Source organism: Bipolaris zeicola, assembly GCF_000523435.1.
Source record: "Bipolaris zeicola 26-R-13 unplaced genomic scaffold scaffold_91, whole genome shotgun sequence".
NCBI classification, from domain to species: Eukaryota; Fungi; Ascomycota; class Dothideomycetes; order Pleosporales; family Pleosporaceae; genus Bipolaris; species Bipolaris zeicola.
The window spans coordinates 22,269-47,825 of NW_006912140.1; the positions used below are offsets into that span (position 1 = coordinate 22,269).

General features: G+C 52.1%; 9 protein-coding genes across 9 annotated transcripts; 3 read left to right on the forward strand and 6 right to left on the reverse strand.

Annotated features, from left to right (window-relative positions):
- Positions 1 to 1,635: 1,635 nt before the first annotated feature.
- Positions 1,636 to 3,291, reverse strand: COCCADRAFT_98166 (uncharacterized protein; the record flags this gene model as incomplete). Its single annotated transcript, XM_007714865.1, has 3 exons — positions 1,636 to 1,787; positions 1,864 to 3,207; positions 3,264 to 3,291. The coding sequence occupies 3 exons, from the start codon at positions 3,289 to 3,291 to the stop codon at positions 1,636 to 1,638; spliced, it is 1,524 nt and encodes a 507-aa protein (XP_007713055.1).
- Positions 3,292 to 4,223: 932 nt separating this feature from the next.
- On the reverse strand, positions 4,224 to 7,368 carry COCCADRAFT_98172 (uncharacterized protein; the record flags this gene model as incomplete). Its single annotated transcript, XM_007714866.1, has 2 exons — positions 4,224 to 5,420; positions 5,470 to 7,368. The coding sequence occupies 2 exons, from the start codon at positions 7,366 to 7,368 to the stop codon at positions 4,224 to 4,226; spliced, it is 3,096 nt and encodes a 1,031-aa protein (XP_007713056.1).
- A 724-nt stretch (positions 7,369 to 8,092) lies between these two features.
- COCCADRAFT_37451 (uncharacterized protein) lies at positions 8,093 to 9,037 on the reverse strand (the record flags this gene model as incomplete). The annotated part of the gene is made up of 2 exons (XM_007714867.1): positions 8,093 to 8,442; positions 8,506 to 9,037. The coding sequence occupies 2 exons, from the start codon at positions 9,035 to 9,037 to the stop codon at positions 8,093 to 8,095; spliced, it is 882 nt and encodes a 293-aa protein (XP_007713057.1).
- Positions 9,038 to 10,886: 1,849 nt separating this feature from the next.
- Positions 10,887 to 11,329, forward strand: COCCADRAFT_98228 (uncharacterized protein; the record flags this gene model as incomplete). Its single annotated transcript, XM_007714868.1, has 2 exons — positions 10,887 to 11,088; positions 11,130 to 11,329. The coding sequence occupies 2 exons, from the start codon at positions 10,887 to 10,889 to the stop codon at positions 11,327 to 11,329; spliced, it is 402 nt and encodes a 133-aa protein (XP_007713058.1).
- A 1,243-nt stretch (positions 11,330 to 12,572) lies between these two features.
- On the reverse strand, positions 12,573 to 15,634 carry COCCADRAFT_37452 (uncharacterized protein; the record flags this gene model as incomplete). The annotated part of the gene is made up of 6 exons (XM_007714869.1): positions 12,573 to 13,163; positions 13,227 to 13,304; positions 13,371 to 13,555; positions 14,149 to 14,841; positions 14,909 to 15,055; positions 15,172 to 15,634. The coding sequence occupies 6 exons, from the start codon at positions 15,632 to 15,634 to the stop codon at positions 12,573 to 12,575; spliced, it is 2,157 nt and encodes a 718-aa protein (XP_007713059.1).
- Positions 15,635 to 16,281: 647 nt separating this feature from the next.
- COCCADRAFT_26888 (uncharacterized protein) lies at positions 16,282 to 17,533 on the reverse strand (the record flags this gene model as incomplete). Its single annotated transcript, XM_007714859.1, has 7 exons — positions 16,282 to 16,496; positions 16,551 to 16,884; positions 16,935 to 17,028; positions 17,080 to 17,167; positions 17,219 to 17,318; positions 17,393 to 17,400; positions 17,464 to 17,533. The coding sequence occupies 7 exons, from the start codon at positions 17,531 to 17,533 to the stop codon at positions 16,282 to 16,284; spliced, it is 909 nt and encodes a 302-aa protein (XP_007713049.1).
- Positions 17,534 to 17,610: 77 nt separating this feature from the next.
- Positions 17,611 to 17,823, reverse strand: COCCADRAFT_98241 (uncharacterized protein; the record flags this gene model as incomplete). Its single annotated transcript, XM_007714870.1, has 1 exon — positions 17,611 to 17,823. A coding segment is annotated over one exon (213 nt), but the record flags the coding sequence as incomplete, so codon positions are not given.
- Positions 17,824 to 18,323: 500 nt separating this feature from the next.
- COCCADRAFT_5690 (uncharacterized protein) lies at positions 18,324 to 21,815 on the forward strand (the record flags this gene model as incomplete). The annotated part of the gene is made up of 6 exons (XM_007714852.1): positions 18,324 to 18,352; positions 19,518 to 19,958; positions 20,013 to 20,090; positions 20,143 to 20,625; positions 20,670 to 21,382; positions 21,436 to 21,815. The coding sequence occupies 6 exons, from the start codon at positions 18,324 to 18,326 to the stop codon at positions 21,813 to 21,815; spliced, it is 2,124 nt and encodes a 707-aa protein (XP_007713042.1).
- A 1,014-nt stretch (positions 21,816 to 22,829) lies between these two features.
- Positions 22,830 to 25,279, forward strand: COCCADRAFT_5691 (glycosyltransferase family 39 protein; the record flags this gene model as incomplete). The annotated part of the gene is made up of 5 exons (XM_007714853.1): positions 22,830 to 22,964; positions 23,043 to 23,173; positions 23,224 to 23,776; positions 23,823 to 24,771; positions 24,825 to 25,279. The coding sequence occupies 5 exons, from the start codon at positions 22,830 to 22,832 to the stop codon at positions 25,277 to 25,279; spliced, it is 2,223 nt and encodes a 740-aa protein (XP_007713043.1).
- Positions 25,280 to 25,557: the final 278 nt, after the last annotated feature.

Below are 25,557 nucleotides of genomic sequence, written 5' to 3' on the forward strand. Positions count from 1 at the left end.
GGGCGCGGCGCCCTTCCCCCAAAAAAACGTATTTGAGCAAAATCATCAATTTTGCGTAAAGAGACGGGGAGAGAGAAAAGCAGGCGAAGGATGAGAAAAGATTTGTTGTAGAATGCTAGCGACAGGATTCGCAAGCGTTACTGAAGCAAAGCAAAGCCAAAAAAAAACAGAGAAGAGAGAGGAGAAGGAGATGAGCACACCCACGTGTGCAATGAAAATTAACCATATACCCCAGGGCGAAAGCAACCAATGCGCACCGATCCGGCGTTTGTCCCAATTATTATTATTATTATTTCCTTTGTTAGTAGTACGTACTGGGCGTTTTTTCTCCCTCATCTTATTCACTTTGTGGACGTGTTTTTCTGTGCCTTTTATTTTCCCTTTTTTTGGTTTAAACGTATGTACTATGGCCAACTTGTTGCGTTGTGTTCCTTTACAATTGGCTGGTTTTGGGTTGGACACAGGTTTTAGATTGGAAAAACACATACGTACACAAGCGAGATATGGCGCGAGACACGGTACTACGTAGCCGTTGTGTCAAGCTGGGATTTGTGAAATCGCGAGGACTGGGGGGCAGTGGGTGAGCGGGTAAAGGAAAAAAAACGATATGGCGCGCGGGGTTGGGAAGGAAGAGGCGCCGCATGGTTTGCATTGGTTGCCAGTTTGCCGCCAACCGGGGGTGTTTGGGTGGGTGGGGGAATTGACTAGCGGGCCATGGTTTGCTGAATTCATCTCCTGATTTCATTTCCCACCCTTTTCCCCTCAAATGGGCAAGATGGAAGTTTGTTGCTGGACGCTGTGGTTCGCGGTCGTCTCGAGCCCGCACATTGATACACAATACATACTAGATAATAGAACAGGGACAGGACGGAGTTTTTTTTTTTTCTTTCCTTTCTTCATCAAGATACCATATAGAAATACAATTACTTTCCTTTATTTTCAAATGAACAAGATCCATGATCAATTAGCAATTTGTAATCCCCACGCCTACTAACCTTGGTACGAAACCCCGTCCAATTTAAGTCAAGTATGAAACCCAACCAACGGCTCGGCTCCGCACGCCATGCAAGGGCTATCCTGAAACACGCTCAATACGCATACGCAGGACAAATGTAAAAAAGGTCACGAAGAATTTCAAGCCACACCCTGACAATCCCACCGCCACAAAACCATCCCCACTACTACCCTTTACCCACAAAACTGTAATGTCACCCCTGGCAGATTGTGCCCACTAATCAAAACAAAAGTTATAAGTGGATACGAAAACCCACGCCAACGGGATACGTAAATATTCCTGTTCCCTATACGAAATTTGACGAACCTGTGGGCTGGAGGGGGGGGGGACCCTCGCTGGGGCCGCAGAGTGTTCCTTTGTTTTTTTCTTGCAAATCATCAGCTGTTGCGTGACTGATATGAGCAAACATTCGACGGTTGCTCCCACCCCCCCACACATGCCCTTTTGAGAATAAAAGCATGACTCGAGGAGACATAATATGTCATGCTTCACTAGTTCGCTGGGCATTCTTGGGTACGATGGTAATTAGTCAGGCAACATGGCTCGACTTTCGATATGTGGCAAAAATATCGTTACTATCTCTTTGTACCAAGTACACAATGCTTCCCCATCCCACACTTCTACAGCTTAGCTTTAACCTCTGCTCGCTCCAGCATCGGACCATCCCAGATATCGCGCTCAACAGCCCTCGTATTAATATGCTGCATACCGAGTTGCTCAATCTTCTCCACACCAAGTAATCGCATGCATGTTTCTGTTTCCGCCTTGAGAACTGTGTAATTTGTTGTTAGCAAACTGGCAAAACACACAATTTAAGAAGAAAAAAAAAGAAGAAAAGAAGAACGTACTTTCAAGAACCCTTTCCACACCTTCTTTGCCTCCTGCTCCAAGACCAAATAGCGCAGCCCGACCGAGACCTACGCCCTTGGCGCCTAGACAAAGTGCTTTAACAACGTCTGTTCCGCGCTTGATGCCTCCGTCGACCCAGACCTCGATGCGGTCAAAGACTTCTGGGCAGTACTTTCGGATCTCCAACAACGTGTGTACGGCAGGTGGCGCCGTGTCCAGCGCTCTACCACCGTGGTTGGAAAGAATAATAGCCTTGACGTGGGGCGCATGGAGCGAAGCAAGGTAGGCATCTTCGTGTGTTTGGATGCCCTTGAGCACAATCGGCTTGTCCGTGTGCTTCTTGAGCCAGGGTAGTGTAGAGCGCCATGTCAAGTCCGCCGCTGTGCCCCAGAACAAACTCTGTCCCACGCCCATGCTCTTTGGTTTGGGCTTTTCATTCTCGCTTGCTTGTGTTGGTGTCTTTGCATCAGTTGATGTCTTGCTTACGCTCTGAGATTCCTGCACGGCTGCACGGAGAGGCAAGTTGGAGCTAACGTTTTTGCTGCGCTCGTCGTGTTCGCGTTTTCCTGGAACCGGCGCGTCGAGTGTGAGACAGATGTATTTAATGCAATCAAGCTTGTTCATACGAGCAAGCATAGCTTCGCTCTTTTGCCGCTCGTTCTGAACGTATAGTTGCCATCCAAAAACCTGGCCTGGCTTCGCATCTGCAACAATTTGCTCGGGTGTCATAGATGCATTTTGCGATATGAGGTGCATGGCACCGTACTTCTCGCATGCCTGCGCTATACCCCACTCGCCGTCTGGATGTGCAAGCCTGGCCATTGCAGCGGGAGAAACATATATAGGAATTTTAACATTGTGGCCAAGAAAGGTTGTCGAGGTATCGCAGCGTGTGCAGTCGACAAACACCCGTGGCCGTAGTAGTATGCTCCTGTACACCTTGTTGTTGAACGATTTGCTCTGCAGATCATCGCTTGCAGAAAAGTAATATGCCCATGCTTTGTACGGAATCTTCTTCGTCGCCACCTCTTCAATCTCGTCGATGTTCAAAAGACTCTCCAGGTCCACAGGCCCGTCTTGTTGCGCCTCGCCAGTCTCCAATGGTGTCTTTTCTTCTTTTGGTAGTGTGTCTGGGTTGATCGTGCCGAGCTTGTCCGAAGCCTGAAGGTTTTCTTCGAGGATGCCTGGAGGGTGGATAGGATCGTATTCTTCCGTCGCGTCCTTGCCTGCGAGCTGGAGGATGACCTTAGATCCGCCGGGGTGCTCGGGCAGGAAGCGCGTTACGTCGTAGACATTGCCGTATAAGACTACCCAGCAACTTTCTGATGTGTTGTGCTTTGCAACTAATCTTATGTGTGAGCTACGAGGAATTCACGTCCCGGGTGTACTTGCGACCGACCTTCGGCGTAATCAAAGACCTTCGCCATAATACGAATACTTTCAATCAAGTCTATGTGAAAAAATGGAGCTATATCTGGAAGAAGCAATGGACATGCGACAAAGGTATACAAATAACTAGAAAGAATAAGAGAGGAAATGGCACAGAGGAAGACCGAAGGCGGAGCAAATGCCGACGGCCTCCAACTCACCCGCAGTTGTGGAGAAAGAAGCTCGGGGTAGTACCACGCCGAGTCAGGCAAGACGGGCCGCATTGCTTTATTCGCGCAGGTAAGCCGCATATCCGGCTGCTTGATTGGCGGATCAACTACCCTCCCCAATCGCCGCGGCATCTACACACACTATATATGAGTCGTTCTTTGATCAAAGCTCACGATTCACTGTGTAGGCAAACATTGCAAAATAATACATCATTAGATTTGCTCAAGCTCATAGCCGCTTACATGCCTTCCTGGTATCCTGCTCGAGTTCATGGCCAACAACCCTGGAATACACCCTCTACTATTCTTCAGGCTTGGGAACACGTCTATTCCTTCTCGTCCTGCACTTGCGTCTACCCTCGTTTTCATTCCATATCTCAGGCTCATACAGAGGGGAAAACTGCCCTTGCCTACTCTTGTATTTCTTTGCTTTGGTGTCTCGAGTGTTCTTTGATTCCTCACTATCGCTGTCTTCTGTTGACGCCTTGATGAGCTCCTCGAGTTCCGCGTGGATATCCCATGGACAAAATCGTTTCCATGCACCTAGCCCAGGCAGGACTGTTCTTTTCGAGGAAATGGAACGCGCAGGATCCGACTTTGGCATCTTCTCCTCGCAAACAACTTCTCGGCGCCCAGGAGACCGCTCTCGATCGGCATCATCTATGTGAGACATCAATGCGGTGCTCTAGTTGGGTATCACATGAAGAGGATAAGTATACAAGGTGTAAGATGACGAGATATAGATGCGGCGTGCAAGATGCTCACCAACCCTCAACTTGAAGATCCTGCCAGCCTTGCTCCATCTCGCCTTCATTGACGCCCTCGTCGCCCCAATCCATCTTTTCGAGCTCATTGCGGAAGAAGTCTTGCTCCTCCTCAAGGACGCCAGGCTTGGCGCCCAAACTCTCTGGATACCGCTTCAGATTGTGCCAGTGCGTCAGTGATCGTAAGGCTTGCTCGAGAGGGACACTCTCGTCGACTTCCGCATCCACGTCGCTTCCCGCTAACCAGTCATCTCGAAGTTCTGGTCTACAGTGCAGATACACGGCTGTAATGACACGCATGTTGGATTGCCGCCACTTGCGGCCACAGTACGGGACTTGGTTTTTGAAGAGTTTGAGAGTATAAAGGCGCAACTCTGGCTGCGGTACTTTGAGGCTCTTGCGGAGAAACTGAGATGACTTGTATGATACAAGCATAAGGTTGCGATGCGCTTTGTTTTTGCATATCTTCTGCATGATGCGCATGTAGTTGATTGAGGTGAAGAATGCGCGCCAGGAGAAGTTGGTGATTGGCTCTTTCGGCAATTCGTTGGTCGGGAAGCCGAGCTCGTCCACCTCCGGGGGCTGCAATTGTGTAGGTTGCATTGCTGGCTCGATGCCCGATTCGTTGGAATCTAGTCTCGAACGGCGAATCGGGGGCGGGGCTGCATCGTCTTCATCAGAGTCTCTTTCCTGCAAATCTCCTTCATGGTGTACGTTGACCTCCTCTTCAGACGCGTTTCTCGAGTGTGACCGACAGTAGTTGAAGAAGTTAAGTTCTTCTTGCTCACTCTTGAAATTGACAATCTTCTCAACTTCTTGTAGTTGCAACAGCTTTAGGATCAGAGGAACATAGCTTGAATCAACAAGTAGTTGCGTGATGTACTCGAACTTCAAGATATGAGAGACCTTGAACCATTTCAAGATGAGAATGAGGGTACCGGTAACTGCCTTGTCCAGCACTTCCTGGGTTCGCATAGCGTCCAGCTCCTCGTTTGTAGCTAGAGTGCCATTGTGACCATTCATGCCATTCATGTCAGGTCGCCCGGCCGTCGTGCCATTTTGGTTATCCTGGAACTGGAATCCGCTTTGGAGGCCGTTGGCTCCGCTTGACTGTGTGACTAGGGCTGTTACATGTGCCAGGATTGCTTTGATCAAGACGATGATTAGTGATTGTAGATTTGGTAATGCAACGCGCTATGATTGTCAGCTCAGTAAATTCGGGGTGTACCTGGCTGGCACTTACGTAGAACTCTTCAACAAGTTGCAGTCTCTCCTCGACGCTCCCAGGAGCAGGGGGTTGCTTCTTTGGCTCGTTTTCTTTTGGTTCAAGAGACAATTCTTCAATGTCGGGATGGTCGTCAGGGCCTGTCCAACCCCGCTCATACTTCATAAAAGCAACACGTTCCTCCCACAGCTGCTTCATGGCGCGAGTAGCCTTCATACGCTCGGAAAACAGTTCCGCAGCCTCCATTATTGACGTCGGAATATCTGAGCCTTCCCATTTCCGGCCACAAAGAAGATCCTGGAGGTCAGTTGAACCTTTGCCACCCAACTTGTTACTAGACTCGTCAAGTGGTGGGTACAGGAAAGGAAACATCTGGTTTGTCTGGTAATTCTGTTTCTTCCCACCTTTGCCACCAGGACCCGCCGGAGAAGGAGGGGGCGACGGCGCGGGAGTCGCGATATGAATGGGCTGATGCAGAATAGAAGTAGTGTTTCCATTCGTATCTCCAAGTCCAGACCCGAAGACATGATTACCGGCGACTTTGTTAGGATGGTTCTTGAGCGGTGGTAGGATAGAGTTGTTTTCTGGTTCTAGGGGAAAGAGCGGAGGCGGAGGATTATATGCTGGATACTTTGAGCTGATTTCTTGGCGGAAAAGGTGATAGTCAAGAGGTGAAGCGGTGATGAGCGGATGTCCTTTGGAATCTTCCGAGTCGAGATTGCTGTCCCGAAACTGTTCCTTGACCTTGTCGACTTCCCTGAGACCACCAAATGTTACAAGCATTGTTTTCCATAGCAGCAGAGAGATTTTGCATAAGGGCAGATTGATTGATTCATCCCATCTCAGCTTTGCGATGAGATCGACGAACAGGACAAGCAGGCCTGGTTTTTCCAGATCAAGGATAGCGCTTCGGAGTCCTGTGTTGTTCCCTGTCTTTTCCGCATCGCGTGCGACTTCCAATACAACGTAGACGGCCGTCATGGCACACCAAATCTCACGTCGCTCCGCTTCTTTCGAGTCGCGCTGTACGTCAGGTATCACGTCAACCCCACATGCTCTCTGGAACGAAGCGTCGAGCGTGTCCACAAGGCTCTGCACGCCGTTGCATTCGGCCAACAAGTTTACATTGCGCTTGATGAGCGCAACTTGCCTTCCCGACTTTCGGTGTGCATTATTGCGCGCATGGTCCGACGTCGTCTCGTTGTCCTCTGTGGGTTCCGGAAGACCAGCATTCTCATACCAGCACCCCAGAAGCAGGTAGAGTAATGCCTCGAGCTTCTTCAACCTCGAGACAGGGTCGAGCTCTTTCAGTCCTGCCAGCAGTTTTTCAACAAACTCCTTGCGTTGTGATGGTGCCGCAGAAGCCCAATCCAAGCCATTCTCGGTGTCGGTTGCGTCGCTTAGTCCGTGGAATGCGCTCCACTCCAATGCGTATGACGCCTGTGTCTTGAGAAGCATGGCCTGCTCTTCCACTGCATATGAAAACCACTCCTCGAGCTCCTCTTCAAAAGACGAAGCATCATCGTAACTGAAGGCGTATGGAGCAGGCTCAACCTTGGGTATACCTCGAACGAGATGTTGCAACTGCGCCAGCGAAAGCGAGTCGTTTTGCGGGGTATCTGGAGGCGGTCCAGGCGGTGCGGGAGGGGGGAGGTGTGGTGCAGGTGTGGGAACTGAATTGCCTCGTTGTAGGCCCGGACGGGTTGGCAACGTTAGAGGAGGGCCAGACTGGGGTTGGTTCTCATCTTGGTCGAGCAGTAGTCGTTGCTGTTCAGCAGTATCGAGGGGCAGGCCGAGCTCTTCTTCGGGCTCAGCTTCGATGACTGGAAAATCAGCACTCGAGTTTCCAATCAGCTCAGCCTCATCCACTACCGGGGGTGGTAGTGGTTGTTCGCCAGGTACGTCGTGATTCTCCATGTCCGTTTGCGACAAGTGTTTAAATTGTGAAATGATAGGCTGTGGGGATAGACGAGTCGTGCCCACCACATGTGGGACACAGGTTTACGTGCGGTTCATGACTGCTTTGTCGATTGCTAGGAGCACATTGAAGGAACGCGTGTGGCCGCAAGTTGGAGAAGGTGAGTCGCTGTATGGATGCAGGTGGGGGTAGGAATGCGCCGTCGGCTCATGCGTAGGCAGGGTTTCGCTAGCGCGACTCGACTGCTAGCCAACATCACTTTCCTTTCCATCACTGAACGACAAGTGAGATGAAGCAGGGTACAGAATTTCCATGTTACTGGAGAATAGCTCATCTGGCTGTGAATGTGTCGCTCAACATTCAAAGAAAGATATATATATATATATATATGTAACTATATAACGACATGAAATAAAAACAAAGCTACCATAACCTGCAAGTAGAAGGAGCCCATACACGCACCACGATTACTATCGGGCTGATGCAGACAATCAAACGACAGCCCGTGTGCTCAAGCGAGCGAGACTTGCACTCCCGTACGCCGAGTTAAAAGTAAGCCTTGATCAGCACTACACGTGCCAATGAAAGACGACAGGGGGGTAAAACGCCCCCCCCCGTAGAAAAGAAGCGCACATGTATATCCCAAGAGTAACAAAAACTTCGTCAGCATCGTGTCGAAAGAACATGCCCCACTAAAGGATCCAGAAAAGCAAAATCACCACTCTACATTGGATTTGCCCCCGTTTGCTCGCCGTTTTCTTGGCGTTCTTTGATTTCATCAGGCAGGATGCCGTTGTTCTCGCATGCGCGCTTGTAAATCTGGCACTCGTCCCATGCACGTTGGCACTCTGCTTTGAATTTGTCACAGCTGGCGCTGAGCTCGGTGATGGCCTGCTCAGTCAATAGCTTCTCAAGCGTCCACTTTTCAATATTTTGCTGCTCATTCTCCTTAAGCTGAGTTATAAACTGTACGGCGCGCTGGAGGATCGAGCCCTTGTTCTTTTCGCAGCCTGGAACAATCTTGGCGAGTTCATTGATGCCCTCGTTAATTGTCTCGCGACGACGGCGCTCAACTGTATTCAGGTTAGTCGTGGAATCTTTTAAGCATGGGGAAAAAAAAGAAGAAATGAACGAACCTTCTTTGTGATTGTCCCTCCGCACCTTGTGCCACTCCTCTGTGCCAACCTGGGGCTTGTGGGTGGCGCTTTGCGGCGGTGAGTCGCTGGGCGCTGCTTGACCAGGGCGGCCTGTCTGGGTTGCAGCCTTAAGAGCCTCGAGGCTGAAGTCCTGCATGCCCGTTTGTTGTTGGTTGTGGTCGCCCATTCCAAATGAGCCGTCACCGGAATTTTGCGGCTGAAATTGGAGCTCGGTCGCTTGGGGCACTGTCATCTGGTGGTAGGCAAGGGCGGCGGCTGCGGTATCGCCCACACTGGCCGCATTGGTGCCGCCATTGTGGTGCACGTCAAACTGCTGTTGCATGTCGTCGTCAGCGGCGTTGTGCGCGGCAAGGAACGAAGCGGTGGCCTGGTCGGTCAAGTCGCTGTTGGAGTTGTGTGGTGCGGGCCGGTTGATGCCTTGGTCGCGCGTGTCGCGCTTTCGCTTGTTGGTGTGGACGCTGTTGTGGGCATCCAACTTGCTATCGGTCGGGTAGCCGGCAGTATCCGCCATGGTTATCTGACAAGGGAGGGATTGGAGGGAGTATTAGAAGAGGGCGAGGTCAAGGTAGGTGTGGGCAGTGTTGCAAAATAGACACTGCGCGAAAGGGACCGGCGCGTGAATGCCAGGTCCGCGCCAAGGACAGGGCAAGGGTGGGAGGCAGAGATGGCGATGTAGCGGCGTGGCAGGGTGGCAGTGAACAAATTACAATACAATCGCGGCGTCGTGGGTTGCGTAGGTGGATAGCTAGTTGGGTAAAGAGAGCAACAAAGTTGCGAGGGTTGGCGGTGGTTGGTGGAGTGAGGCAGGGCAGGATAGACGCGCTTGAATGGTAAGCCGCAGGCGCAATACAACCGAGGCGGGGGAGTAGGAGTCGCGAACGCTTTGCCCGCCAGTTCACGCGCAAAGCCAAGAGAGGAAGTAGGCGCAGTCACAGTCGCAGTCGCAGTCGCAGTCGCAGTCGCAGACGCAAGACGCAAGACGCAGCAGGTGGTCTGGCAGTTATGCGCTTAGCATGAACAGTCTGTGTTGGACAAACATTAGCACGGGCGCAGACAGGTGAATGAGATGCAATCCAGGTGGTGCGAGAGCAGCCTCCCCCGCAGGCAGGCGATTGGGCGCATCCAGTCTCGCGTCGTCCCGGGCAGAGGCAGCTGTCAGGACGCAAAGGAGGGTCGGCTCATGGTGCAATGGCCGGTGGGTGGCAGCAAGGCGTACAAGAGGAGTCGTGCGTCGTTTCGTCGTAGATGCGCGTCTCCATGATGCTGCGGTTGTGGGATGCGGAGCAACATGGCGGCCACCAAACGCTCCCTCTCCCTCTTCCCTTAGTCCTCCCTCTTGGACGAGGGCGTCGAGCGGGCGCAGGTGACGATGACAAGCGGCATGGCAAGTCGTGGAGAAGAAAAGAAAAAAGACGGGAGGGAGAAAGGCGCGGGCGGAGGCACAAGGCGTGCTGGGAGAGCAAGAAAGCGACCGTACGGGTCCAACTCACCAAGTCGGTTTCGTCGATTGGTTTGGTAACGTGATGTCGAGTAAGATTAACAAAACGGCCTTTGCACTGGGTCGACGTCTGCGCTGGCGACCCAAAGACGACGACGGGAATTTTTGCAAAGGGCGAGGAAAAACGAGAGTGGCGAAAGTGAAAGCAAAACAGTTCTCTTACCTTGAGTATTTCAGCGCCGCCCGATATGGACTTTTTGTTGTAGGACTATCAGCACAAGGAGCGATGAGGGCTTTGGATCACGAGGAAGAAGAAGGTCACGAGGAAGAGGCGACGCTATCTATCGAGGCAAGGGCGACCAAGAGCGACCAAGGGGCCACTTGGAATCCAACCGAAACCTGGCCCGCCCCCGCCCGGCGAATCAGCGCCGGGGCTGATCACTCGCCAGCCTTCCCCACTCGCCAGCCCCAAATCCCTCCCACCACCAGAGCACACTGTGCATCCATTGAGTCTGAGTGGATCACCGCCTTCTCCCTGTTCGCTCGCTCTCCCACTCACTCACTCACTCACTCTCTCTCTATCCATCCCTGTCCCGCATCCCCGACCGCAGTCGTCGTCGTCCATCACGGAACAGGAACAAGGACGCGGCGTCGCGCTTTGTGGTCCGAGGCCGATTGACCGCGCCGGACCAACAACCTATCCACCATCCATCCATTCATCCATCATCATGCCAGTTCCCGTCCTGCTTACTGCCCATGAACCAGAACCGCCATTGTCCATCATCCATCAGGCCCGCCTGCCCGCCCGCTGCCCGCCTCGCAGTCGCCCAGGCCCAGTCCAGCCCGGCCACTGCACGGGTGACACCCCTCCACCCCCTCTAGACTCCCCTTGGCTCACCCGACATCTCCAGCAAGCATTCACATGGCTGGGTCAGAAACAGACGTGTGGCATGTGACACACTACGCCCCCCACATTCTGCCACCTACCGCCCATGGCCGCCTTGCCCTTTTTGCTCTTGGACCCGTCATGCAATCCGCCGCCATCAACTCGCTCATTGCGACCTCTCTTTTTTGTTCCCATCTTGGCCATGGTATCTCCATCTTGATCTCGCCTCGTAAACACCGTATATCTTTTTTTTCTTAAATCTCCGTATATCAAAAACAGAATCTTGCTGCCTCCAAACTTGCCATGCTCAATCCAAACCCATCATCACCTGTTCTCAACCCTTTGATACACACATACACACCAAAGCATACGTAATCAAGCGTGGCTTGCACACTCAGAATCCCCAAGACTCTAACCCCAGAATCCCCATGGCCCATCTTTTCCCTTTCTTACTATCCCACTTCAATATATTACCTTGATCGTTTAAGCGCGTTCTAGACGCAAAACGGTCTTAGACAACAAGCCCACCCAAAAACCCGCATACATGGGTAAGGAAAGCAAAATAAGCACATGTACGTACAAGTACGCATGAACAATGGTTTCCACCCAGATCACAAGACACGGGCAGAAGAAGAATCGTTCGTGTGGATACCACGGGGACATCTTTCTCGTCTTCTTCTTCTTCTTCTTCTTCTTCTTCTCCTTCTCCTTCTCCCTGACGGAGGACGCGCGATGTTCCTTTACTCACTAACACGAACAGACATGTTTCCAAAACCGACCTCTTTCTTCAAACACGGAAACATGGGTTTGGCTTGTTTCTCGTGACTTTCAGACTTGTTAATCCCTTACCCCACCCCCCTGGTCCGGGTCAAGGGTCTAATGATTATGCTGCATACGAACATTTGTAAAACCGACTTAGTGCTTGTTGAGCTAGAAGCATGATTGCAGGGGGTTAGATGGAGAGGGAGAGGTGTTTTCCTTGTCTGTCTGCATCGAGGATGCTACTGCTGCCGCCCGCTCCCTAGCGTCACTTGAGACGATGCGTCTACATGCTATCCGGAGATAGTTCTCATCAATACTGCTATTCTTGTTATTTTGCCATTGTGGCAAAAAAATGCTGCAACGCTGGATGATGCCGGATACTTATTCGTATTCGTAGTGGTGGCGACAGCAATCATGATGATCACTTCACCCAATACGACTTTCTCCAGCACCACCGATATCTCTGCCACTGCCAGTCCTAACGCTTCAATCTTTTCCCCCCCTCATCCATTTCAATGCGCCAGGCGGACGTGCTTAAAAGTGGGCGTCGACACACTCTCTCACCACACCTTGTGTTTCGGCATCATGCTTCCAGTGCTTCAAACGCATGAATCCCATTTTTTTGGTTCATGTGACAGGTGTTTAGATCTGGTTGCAGATGTGAATCATGCAGGGCACTAGAACGGAAGAAGGGCTTTTTTCGCAGATACTTTGGGGGGGGGGGGGGGACAAGGTGCAGCAAGACATGCAAACATGACTTCTTGAACTGCTCTTTTTTTCCCCCTCCTCCTCGGATATGTTGATGAAACAAAATAGATTGGGATGACTCATCGTGCTTGCAACTCTAGTAGATTTACTTTCCCCTTTCTCCAGTGTGTAGTGTAATGAATTCCGGAATATTTTCAAGCAACAAGTGGCTTCGCAATGTACAGTGACATGTACACTACTACTACCATGTAACTACTCAAACCGCATAGTATTAACCAAACTCCCAATCCCCTGCACATAAATCTCCACCACATCTCCATCCTTCAAGAAGCCCTTTGGCTCCATAAAGAAGCCCACTCCACTCGGCGTCCCCGTCAAAATCACCGTGCCAGCCCTCAGCGTCGTCCCGCGACTCAAGTGCTCGATGATCTGGCCAACGGTATAAATCATATCATCGGTGCCCGTCTCCTGCCTCTTCTCGCCATTGACTTTGGTCCAGTACGTTAGCGCATGCGGATCCGGTATGACGGCGGGACTCGCAATGCAAGGGCCAATGGGGGCAAACTTGTCAAAGGACTTTGCGTAGCCGAATTGGCCGCCAGACACGGATGCGGGGAGCTGGTAGTTGCGGGCTGAGACGTCGTTACCGACCGTGTAGCCTAGGACGTACGACGCATAGTCTGCTGCGGCCACGTTTTTGCAGTCGCGGCCGATGATGATACCGAGTTCGCCTTCGTAGTCGAGTTGCGATTGGCAGGTTGGGTGGATGGGTACGTCGTCTAGGGGGCCTGCGAGCGCGTCGCTGGGTTTCATGAAGATGGCTGGGTTCTCGGGGATTTGAAGCTACAAGTAGGAGAAATGGTTAGTATACAACATGGGGGGGGGGNGGGGGATTTGGTGCCATACATTGCATTCTTGGGCATGCTTGCGGTAATTGAGTCCGACGCAGAGAATGATATTTGTGGTTGGAAGTGGGCTTAGTAGCTACAATGCGTATTTCATCAGTTATGTTCTATCGGAGTTTGATACAAAAGCATTGATCGAACATGCCTTTGAAACTGTGGCCTTGCTACCAGTCTTCTTAAACCCACTCTTCACATCGCCCTCAAGCACCTCGACGGTACTCCCCTGAATCTCCCTTGTGGGTACTTCTTTCTCCAAATTACCATACACTGTCTTGCCCTCGGCATCCTCAAATCGAATTAATCGTTCAAAAGCTGCCATGGTTCTGCCAGCTGTACTAAAGTATGCCTGTACCGGGTTCACTGATGAGACTCTATGGTGAGGAGTGACGTAACGACAAGCAAGCACTGGCCTGGGAACAACGCGTGTGCAGTGGACAAGAGCTCGTATGGGCAAAGAAAACATGTGTGAGTCTAAGTAACCTAGATTATAAATGGCTTATGAGCAATTGCGGGCGCACAATGGCGCATTCGCGGAATGTGGAGTATGCTCAACGAGGCAACCTGCCCCACGTACGCGGGGCTGCCGTTCGGCATTTCCTCGTGCGATGGTCCGAGATAATCGGCTAGTAATGATTCTACGTACTCACGGGACTGCGCGTCATCTTCAAGCTTGATGGGGATGAACGTTTTCCCGGACTATATACCTCCACCCTGAGAATGTAGTCTGACCAAAGAAAATGGCACAGGCACATGGAAACTACAAATGATGTAATTGAGAGAGCGATGTGGGATACAAAGTTCAACCTCGAACCAATCTTGCAATTGGCGCTTCCAGCGCGTGGGTATTTCCTTACAGTCTATCTGCTCTGATAAATCGCCGTCGCTAGCAAACTTAAAAGGCTGGATATGGATTCTACCTCAACCACTCATCTCCACATCCCCGTTACTTGTAGCAGCCGCGTTAGGGTCTAGCCTTCCCAAGCATCCTGGGCAGTTATGTAGTACCATATGCGCAAACATGTCACAGTCAATGCAAAAGTGGCTCTCACAGGCCCTACATTCATACCTGCCACTTTCACTAGCTTTCTGCTCCTCGCTGTCATCGTCATCTTTTTTTGTAACTTTTGATTCCGAGTCTCGTTTGGCTTCACCATTCTCTTTGGCATTGCTCGGTGGGTTACTGAAGGCAGCTAAGCAGCCCACGCACTGTTTGCTGCCCATCTCACGGGCGCGCGACCATGACACTGTGGCCCAATTGCGGAGGGGAAAGAGATGGTGATACGAACGTGCCAGGTGAGTGGAGAGGAGGAGCGTGAGTTGGCATGAAGGGCAAGTGATGGGTAGAGAGCAAACTTTTGCGCTGCACCGAGAGCACGTATAGCCGCCCATTGTCAAGTTTCCGTGACATGCACACATGGTTAACTGATCTTCTACTACCCGTGACGGGAAGCCCATCATCATTAGCGCAGCAGCTGATTCTGAAGATTGTGTGGTTGTTGCTGGCGCAACCTCATCTGTAATCAGAGGTTGTCGGATGACAGGTGGTGTCGTTGTGGCTAGGAGCAGTTCCCGGAGCATCTCTTGGTCTGTGGCGATTGTGTATTCGGATTCGTCACCTGCGTTGGTTCGCTTGACAATCTCGGTGCATATCTTGAGGCGTGCACCCATGCCAATAATACTGACGCGTATCCGATCCCTCACACACGCCTTGACAGACTGGTGAATGTCGCCAGGGTCCAGACTCAGCAAGCTGCCAAAAACGACGATAACCTCTCGTGTGCCATGACTGGGCGTATGGTAGAGTGTTGCTCTCGCCAACTCGAGAGCATTCTGCAGACTGGGCGAGCCTTTGGGCTCCTTGCCATCATCCTTACTTCTCAGACCTTGTATCGCCGCGACGTGCTCGGCCGGATTGCCAGACAGCTCCGAGACGCGTATACAGACGCCGTCGTGCATGCCCAGAACGCTCATTTGGGATATAGGGTTCTGCTCGAAGAACTCGCGAATGTAGTCTTGCGTAAAGTTGATCATGGTGATGAAACGGTTGGGGCGCATGTCCTTTTCCAGCATGGCCTCTGAAAGATCCAGCACCAGTACGACGTGTCTTATTATGCCACGTTGAAATGGCTTGGTGTCTTTGCGTAACCGCTTGCGCTTGCGCTCCTCCTCCCGCTCTTGTACACTTTGCCCCAAACTACCATCATCTGCTGGCTGTATCGTCTTCTCCACCGTCCGCGAGTACTCCGTCTCCCATGCCTTCCTTTGAGGTGCTTCCTTGACTGGTACCTCTACCTTTCGCCTCTTGGTAGCTGCCGTGGACTGCGCGCGTGTGTTCGAGGCGCTGCCTTTGTCGCCAATGTAATCGTCATCAGACACCTCGTCCTCGAAGTCGTAGTCGGAATCAGCCATGGCTTGCGTTTAGCTTGACGCCTTGGGGGCAGTGCGTTCGGAGCTCAGTCTCGGGGTGTCTAGTATCATAGGTGGTCGCAGAGGCGGATGGGAGTGGCTGCAGGTGGGCTGGCGTGCTTCGGGTGGAGTGCGCATTCGCAATATACGGCGTCAAAGGATGTAGCAGGCGTCGTGTGCTCCGGAGCAAAAGGCCGTTCGATGACGATGCGCGTTCAGTCCCGCATGTTCAGAAATGCGGAAGCAGGGATGCGAGGCAATGATTTGTTTTTGTCAAGGACTACGGTTTCAGCAGACAGAAAGTTTCCAAACGTTTGGAGCTTTGAAAGGGTTCACAGTCAACGGTTCACGGTGGACGGATAATCCTGGACCCACATTGAGAGTCGGAGCGTGTGGCGCACGTAATAGGCTGAACGCGCATTCACGTTTTTGCATGTGAAACAAACAAAGATCAAAGTGACTGCATGTCTATATCAATAAGATGGATTTAGCAAACATTATGTATATCGTAACACAAGCCGGCATGACGCATCGAATGCGTCCAAGGAGCCCCAAAATGGTATACGCTGTGCCTGAAACAAAAACCTCCAATCATCATTAAAAACATTACGCCGTTGCTTTTGCAGTTTCAACATGACCACTTTATCCTCCTAAGTATATGTTCCGGCCACCGTGGGCATTGGCCAGTCGTCCTCGGTAATGCTGGACCAAAACACCCAGACCATGACAACGGCCAGGAGCGTGAAAAGCGTTTCAAACAATCCTCCGTTGATCTTGCCGTCGGAACCGTTGCAGATGTGGACGCTGATGACGTATTGGAAAATTTGCGCAATGGCGAACAACAGGGCAGCCGCGATAAGATATACTGATGATGCAGGTTAGCGGATGCGCAGTTTACATCATCGATAAGAGCACTTACGCATGGGTTTGCGCTCGCCAAGGACGCGCAGGACCAGAAAGGCCTCGAGAAGGAAGAAGACGACGATGAAGAACAAGGGTACAAGCTGGTAGAGCGTGTACAGAGCATATGCCTTGTTTGGCGCGTTAAGGGTCGAGTTCCAGTAGCCGGTCCAACCGAGGCCAGTATCAAGAGCAATGTAACCGGTACCGATAAAAATAACGATTGCCGAGCCCAAGAGGAGACCAATGGATACGGCTGTACCGTCATCAAGAAGCTGATAGCCCACAGCGCCGTTGAGCATGAGTATCCAAGAAGTCGCGGTGATGGCAGCAATATGAATGGCAACAAAAACCTGCATATAGATTAGATGGCATTCAGGACTGGGGAAGTCGACAAACGTACGATGCGGACCTTATCGTCGAGAGGGAAGCCGCCAATGGTGAATATTTCGCAAATAGATATGATCATGTAGCCGATAAGGAAAACTTGCATTTCTCTGCGCGCATGGTTAGTCGAGGCTCAGACAGCTCCGTAGCCAAGTACGCACCTTCTGCCGACGGCAGCCTTCTTCCTTTGCGATCGCCATAGTAGGAATAGAGAGACGAGCAGAGCAATGGCGCATAGCAATATGGACCCTGAGGAAGTGAGCACGATTGTGTTTTTTTGGAAGCGGCAGGCGCACATACCCAAATTATGCAAATTGCGACCGCCGCCGACGGGAAAGCCTCTGAGAGTGCAGCCGCCCTGCCATCCGTTGTTGTTTTTGGTGGATGCTGGGTTGAAGAGCTGTGGAGAAAAAGCGGTTAGCGGGTTGAGGGCGAAGAAGGCAGGCGCAAAGGGGTGGAGCGTCAGCAACGTACATAACAAACTGTAAGAGGTCAGCATTGAAAAGTATTTACAGGTGCAGAATGCAGGGCGGGGGGCGTCGTACCTGGTAGAGTGCTCCATTGGTTGCCCGAATCTCTACAAAAGTCTGCAAACTCGCCGTATGAATTGACCATGTTTGCTGTTTACTACTAGGGCGAGGGAAGCGCAGCCCTGGAGACAGGCGCGTCAGGTCTGTGCAGGGGTAGTGAAATCAGTCTCTGGGGAGAGAGCAGAGACAGAGGGGCGCAATGGCGATTAACAGCGGGCGTGAGTTGGGCGGGCGGCGTGGAAGGGTTGGTGTTGAGAGGAAGACAGCGAGGGATGATGCGCCAGCAACGTCGCCGGGCGGGCGTGGCTGGGGGAGCTTCCTTGAAACGATGCACAAAGCCAAGCTTTGGGGGTTTGGGTGCCGGGGTGGGTGGGGACAGTGTGTATGGCTGGGAGGAAGGGCGGGTGGGCGCGAGGTTGGCTAGGGTGGTGTTTGGGAGCGGGGGGGGCGGAGATTGAGGTGTGGTGAGGGCAATTTGGGAGAGTTGATGCAAACGAGGGCGGAGGGCTTCTGCAGTGCTTGAATGGTAATTACTGTCACTCTGGACGAGCAGCCAGCCTGACGCCTGAGGTGGAACAATGGCGAGCAAAGACGTTTAATCTCGGGCGCAGCCAATGGCGGGCGGCTGCTATGGCGCTACGCCGTCTCCACCACGCCGGGGCCGTGCGGTGAGCGGCAGCATACTTATTATGCTTAGCAGAGAGCCACCAGCGCCCAAACAGGCCACGGGGCTGGCCGTGCCAAACAGGCGGCCCTGCCGTTCGCTGCCATTCTTTTTGGTCGTTCGGGGCAGCACGCTACACATACATGTCGCCATTGTCGTCGTCTTCGGCAGCGGCGCTCGTCGTGGCATGGTGCGGGAAAAAAGGACAGCCATGTCTGCTGTCTGCGTGTTTCATCCAAGGTGAGCGTGCAGCGTGCGACGTGCAGCGTGCAGCCGTGGGGGGAGTGCTGGATGCTGGATGCTGGGTGCTGGCGGCTGCTGCATCGCTGGTGCGGACCTGGCGGTGAAATGACGTCTGGCGGCTGCCGGCCAAAGCATACCAAACTGACTTGTAGTCTGCATGTACCGACATGTGTAGTAAGCAACTATAGAAGTAGATGCAAAAAAACATGCCTGCCACGATGACATACGTGCGCATGTGGAATCGATCGACCGACCGACACGGCATTGTTGCAGCCATGGCCCTTGCTTGCACTTGCCCTGCCTTTTGTCCCGCAGTGTCTCTATTCTGGTAAACATTGCAGGCATGGCAGTACCAAGGCATGTGACAGACAGCCGCCTCATCCCGAATGCCGCAACAAGGGCACAACTGCACTCTATTCTACACATTCCACACTACTACTACTACTACTACTTGCGGCTCTCTTTCCCCATGCCATGTGCTCTGCATCCACATTCACACCCACATCCCATTTGCCTCGTCTATGCGGGGCTCCAGTCCACGATACTACTAACATACTAGCACACAACCTCCCCCCAACGTGACTCGTCTCCACCAGCCTGCATGACTACCAGGGACTCGTCATAATCGTCATACTCGTACAGCACCCTGTCTTGTCTTGCACCTCTGCACACACACACACACACTGGTCCCTCCCTCTCGCAATCAGCCCTCAAGAAATGATAAACAATTGCCTCCAAAACAAAACATGTTACTAGATAGCACAAACCTTCTCCTATCCACCCATCCTAGCACCCCCCCCCATGCCGGCTTGCCGTCGTTCCGTCCAAGCAGCAAAGAGCCTCTCCCGACTGTCTCCATCCGCTCCCACTGGCCCTTGCCAAGCATAATCGCCGCCCAGCTATCTTTGTTCGCATGCACCCAACCCTCGATCCACGCATGTACACATCCTGCCCCCAAAACCCTCGCTCGTGTGTGTGTAGCCAGATGTGACCGACTTGCTCACCGCTTTCGCGCTAGTCCTATCCACACCCCAACCACTTTTGGCAGCTTGACCTGTCCCTGTGACGCACCTCTCTTTTCGTTGCTTCTCCCATCCCTACCTTGGAGACGGGCTGCTCCCTAACAGCTCGCAACCTTCACCATTCCTTCACACTCGAGTAGCAGCCGGAGGCCCGCCAACATCCCACTCCACAATCTCTCGTCCTCTGCTCGCCCACGCCAGCACGACTCTGCTTATCTGCTTGACGACCACGATAAGGACAGCGCCCGCTCCTCCTTGGACACGCCCTCGTCCGAGTCCGATCTGTCCGTCTGGTCAGACACGGGCGATCTCGTCGACCAGCTTGCCGACCGCGAAGACCCCCTGCGCCTGCATCTTGAACAAGACTACTCCTCATCCAACCCACGTCGGCAACAGAAGCGCGCCCGCTTCGCTGACCACGACTTGCACGAAAAAGGTGCCCAAGGCATCCGCCTAGAGGACATTGACATTCCCGATCCAGGTCCTCGCACAATCTCAAAGGCTGAGCGCATCCTCGCCGCCATCATGGCTCCCAACGACCGCCCGTCCCGTATCCACGGGCTGCACGGCAAGAAGTTGATGTGCGTTTCAAACAACATCCTACCCTCTTTCCTCAATGTCGCTAACAGTACCAGCTACTTCACCAGTGTCTTCGTCTCACTAGGTGTCTTCCTGTTTGGCTATGACCAGGGTGTCATGTCCGGAATCATTACGTGCGCCGTCCTACTCCCATCCCGATTCGAGCATAATCTGATTGTACCACAGGGGCGTATACTTTAAAGACTACTTCAATCAGCCTACAGCTGCTGAGCTTGGCACAATGGTGGCCATTCTGGAAGTTGGTGCCTTTATCTCTTCACTGGTAGTCGGTCGCATTGGTGATGTGCTGGGCCGCCGAAAGACGATTCTCTACGGCTCGCTCATCTTCGTTGTTGGTGGAGCTCTCCAGACCTTTGCCAATGGCATTCCTATGATGCTGCTAGGTAGGGTCATTGCTGGTCTTGGTGTCGGTACACTGTCCACAATCGTCCCCGTGTACCAGTCCGAAATCTCGCCGCCGCACAACAGAGGAAAGATGGGCTGTATCGAGTTCACGGGCAACATTGCTGGATACGCTGTCAGTGTGTGGGTCGACTACTTCTGCACCTACATCAAGAATGATTGGTCCTGGAGAGTTCCTCTCTTCATGCAGTGCATCATGGGTCTTCTCCTTGCTGGAGGTAGCTTGCTCATTTGCGAATCGCCAAGGTTTGTCTTTGATCACAGCTTTCGACGTATGCTAATTCGCGCAGATGGCTTTTGGATAATGATCACGACGAGGAGGGCATTGTAGTCATTGCCAATTTGTACGGAAAGGGCGATATCCACAACCCAAAAGCACGAGATGAATACCGAGAGATCAAGATGAACGTCCTGCTCCAGCGACAAGAAGGTGAACGTTCCTATGCCGACATGTTCAAACGATACTCCAAACGCGTCTTTATTGCCATGTCCGCCCAAGCCCTTGCTCAACTCAACGGAATCAACGTCATCTCGTACTATGCACCATTGGTCTTTGAAGAAGCTGGCTGGTACGGTCGCCAGGCCATCCTTATGACTGGCATTAACGCCATTACCTACCTGTTGTCCACTATCCCACCATGGTACATTGTCGACACACTCGGTCGCCGCAAGATTCTCTTGTCTGGAGCACTCATGATGTTGGTTTCCCTATCTGCCATTTCCTACTTCATCTTCCTGCAAGCTTCGTGGACACCCAACATGGTCGTCATATTTGTCATGATCTACAACGCCGCATTTGGATACTCATGGGGACCTATTCCTTGGTTGTACCCGCCTGAGATTCTTCCACTCAGCATTCGTGCCAAGGGCGCCAGTTTGAGTACCGCTACCAACTGGGCATTCAACTGGCTTGTAGGAGAAATGACTCCCATCCTCCAAGAGCACATCCAGTGGCGCCTGTACCTCATCCACGCCTTTTTCTGCGCTGTCAGTTTTGTTATCGGTAAGTCTGGAGCTCAATACCAAGATAAAAGTAATATGCTGACATGGCGGTAGTATACTTCATCTACCCTGAAACTGCCAACGTTCGTCTTGAAGACATGAACTCGCTGTTTGGAGACGCCACCTCCGTCATGCCCACACCTGAGACGATTGCGCAAGCCGAATCCATGTTCAGTGGTGAAGGCCGTGGCTCACCTGTGCCTTCTCTCGACATCCGGGGCGGACGCCGTGCTCCCGACGAGGCCATTCCCGGACTCAGCATCGACCCTCCAGAAGTCGAAGGTGGCAACAAGGACATGTCCAAGGCTGGTACCGACAATGGCGACGGTATTGGTGGCTGGATCAGCAACATGGTCAAGAGGACAAAGGGCAATGGCGAAAGCAACAGCTCGCGTGGTGGAAAGTACAAGCAGATTGGACAGGACGAGGACTAGACGGCCCCTGCAGCAGTGCAAATGTACATGATTTCGCATTTCCTACATATGTGTCTGCATTTTGCTGCGGCCGCAGGCTACGGCAATGTTAGCATACCGCGAGCAAGCGGGTGGATAAGAGAGTGTTTTGGGTCGATAGAGAGTGTAAAGCATTGGCAGGGCGTTTGTTTTCAGTAATCTGTGTCCCGATTGGGTAGAAAGTTTGCCAATTAAGATCCCATCTGGGAGGTTCTTTATCATTACTGGATGCTTCCAATTGCTGATGTTCTCTATACATATGCAACTTTGTCTGGGGTTCAAGCTGTGATGTCAAGATCACATCAACTTGCAAATGCCTAGAATGTACTACATATTATGTACACCGAGGGCTACTATATTTTACATATAGACCCTGGCTTTGATCATCTTTTGCGACTGGGATTTGAGTTTGGTGACGTGCGCAAGTGCCATGTCCCTAGGCCCGCTCCCAGAATAGTAGCAACCAACCCAAATTGACCACTCATTCACTCTGCAGAGCAATCATTGGATCATTGCGATACGTTGACGGAAACGAGTGCCATGAGCTTGGAAGCGTCTAGACTGCGTGGATTGGGGCTTTCATGTGATGGGGGCTGAGTGTGAGAGAGCAAAGTGAACAAGTGTCGCCTCTCCCCTTGCACTCGGGCGGCTAGCTCCCTTTGCTCGTAGATCCAATTCGGGACAGCCCACCTCCTCGATTCTGCAGCACTGCGACTTTGGTCCATCGACCTTTTCTTCTTTGCGCCTCTTATGCCCTCATTGTGCGTGGGCCTTTTTTTCTCATCGTACGGCCCAGCGGCCACTTTAATTTGATTGCTTTTCCTCAAGTCCACCTGCTTGCGTACGGCTGCACCGAGCGGTCGTGCAGCTCCTGTGGTACCAACTACTCGTTGAACCCCCCAATTCGTATTTGAAGCCACGGGTCCCTTTCAGTCTTCTTACACTACCCGGCAACGATATCCTTCATCGATCATAGACGGAAAAGCCGCTCCCACAATGGCGTCAACCGCCCACGCAACGGGCGCTGATGCGCAAGCCGAAGAGCTACGCAGGAGAAATGTAGCAACAAGACAAGATGCCTCCGCGCCACCAACGATACAGGTACCGGACAAGGAAAAGTCAAAGGACAAGGTATGCCCTCCTATCCACGCGGCATTATAGCTGCCCGCCAAATGATGGTCGCCGAGTCCTTTGCTAACTTGGGCACAGCCTTTCAGCATCATCTCGCTGCTTGACGAGTACGAGGTTATCTGGGCTCCTCTTATATTTACCTTCTTCGCCTTCTTCACGCGCATGTACAAGATTGGCCTATCGCCGATTGTGACATGGGACGAGGCCCAGTAAGCACATCTGCTACCACGTATGCGAACCAGGTTCTGACTACAGACAGTTTTGGCAAGTTCGGTTCACACTACCTCAAGCGCGAGTTCTATTTCGATGTCCACCCCCCGCTCGGCAAAATGCTCGTTGGTCTATCCGGATACCTTGCAGGATACAATGGCTCGTTTGAGTTCAAGTCAGGAGAGAAATACCCCGAGGAACTCGACTACACCTTTATGCGCCTCTTCAACTCGGCTTTTGGCGCTGTCTGTATTCCGTTGGCATACTTTACCGCGAGGGAATTGAACTTCCGCAGACCGACTGTATGGTTCATCACACTGGCCGTTCTTTGCGAGAATTCGTACACCACGATCAGTCGCTTCATCCTTCTCGACTCGATGCTTCTCTGCTTCACCTTTACAACCGTCTTCTGCTGGTCCAAGTTTCACCGCCTGCGAAACGACCCCTTCTCTCCGGAATGGGGTCTGTGGTTGATGTTGACTGGTGTTTCAATTGGATGCGTGTGCAGTGTCAAGTGGGTTGGTTTCTTCGTCACCGCCTTGGTAGGACTGTACACAGCCGAAGATCTCTGGCACAAGTTTGGTGACCTCAAGATGCCCAAGGTATGTTATATGACCATTTGTCATTTAGTTAAGCTGACATGCCCAGGTCGAGCTCGCCATGCACCTTGCTTTCCGAGTTTTCAGTCTTATACTCATTCCGCTCGCCGTTTACATGTTCTCCTTCTACCTCCACTTCATCATCCTCGAAAACAGCGGACCCGGTGACGCCCAGATGAGCTCCCTCTTCCAGGCAAATCTGAGAGGAACCCAGGTTGGCAAGGACAGCCCATTGGAGATTGCGTACGGCTCCCGTGCCACCCTGAAGAACATGGGATACGGTGGTGGACTGCTACACTCTCACGTTCAGACGTATCCCGAAGGTTCCGGACAACAACAAGTTACCTGCTACCACCACAAGGACGCCAACAACGATTGGTTCTTCTACCCTAACCGCCACGAGGTCCCATACCAGCCAGACGAAGAGCTCCGATTTCCCGGCAATGGCGATGTTATCCGTCTTATCCACGCTCAGACCGGTCGCAACCTCCACTCACATCAAGTCGCAGCTCCTGTTACTAAGAGCGACTGGGAAGTTTCTTGTTACGGCAACACGACTGTTGGAGATACCAAGGACCACTGGGTTGTTGAGGTAGTCCGCGACGCTTCTTCCAGGGATCACTCGAGGCTCCGCACGCTCACTACAGCTTTCCGTCTTAGACACAAGGATCTCGGGTGTTATCTTCGCGCGGGCAACGTCAACCTGCCCCAGTGGGGATTCAAACAAATTGAGACGACTTGCACGAAACAGAACAGCCCGCGCGATGTCTACACACACTGGAACATCGAAAGCCACGTCAACGAAAGACTGCCGCCAGGTAACCCGGGCGACTACAAATCACCTTTCCTGCAGGACTTTATCCATCTCAACGTTGCCATGATGACGTCGAACAATGCGCTGGTTCCTGATCCTGACAAGCAAGATGATCTTGCGTCGAGCTTCTGGCAGTGGCCTATCCTCCACGTTGGTCTTCGCATGTGCGGTTGGAATGATGACAGTAAGTTTAGACATGTTTTTTTTCCTGTTGACAATTCACTAACATGACAACAGTTGTCAAGTACTTTTTGCTCGGTAACCCAGCGATTTACTGGGGCAGTACAGCTTCGCTAGGCATCTTTGCTCTGATTGTGTTCTTCTACCTGGTACGATGGCAACGCGGATACGACGATCTTAAGCAGTGGGAGATTGACCAGATTCACTACGCGGGCATCTATCCGGTTATCGGATGGTTCCTGCACTACGTGCCGTTTGTGGCTATGGGCCGTGTGACGTACGTGCACCACTACTACCCGGCTCTGTGGTTTGCCATTCTCGTCATGGGCTTCTGCCTCGACTTTAGCACGAGGAAGCTGCCCAAGCAGGTGCAGTGGGGCATCTTCACGGCGCTGTATGTGCTCGTGATCGGTCTGTACTGGTTCTTCCGCGCCATCTCGTTTGGTATGGTGGGACCAAGCAGCCAATGGAGACACCTCAAGTGGCTCGACAGCTGGAAGGTTACGGACTAGAGGGATTTTCGGGTATTTCAAGGATCTGCTCTGAGAAGGAAGGGTGTTTTGGGGAGGATAAGGAAAAGGGTAGGGACTGGGTTATGGGATTGGTGGGGGGGTTTGGGAGGATGGGCTTGATGGGAACGTTTCCAGGGCAAGATTCATGTACAATAATCATTTGTGGAGACTGAACCTCTCTCTTTTTTTTGCATTCTGATAGTTTTCTGAAACGTTTTTTGTGCTAGAACGGTGTCTACTACCAATGGTAGTAGATGGGTGGAAAAGGTCTTTCTTAT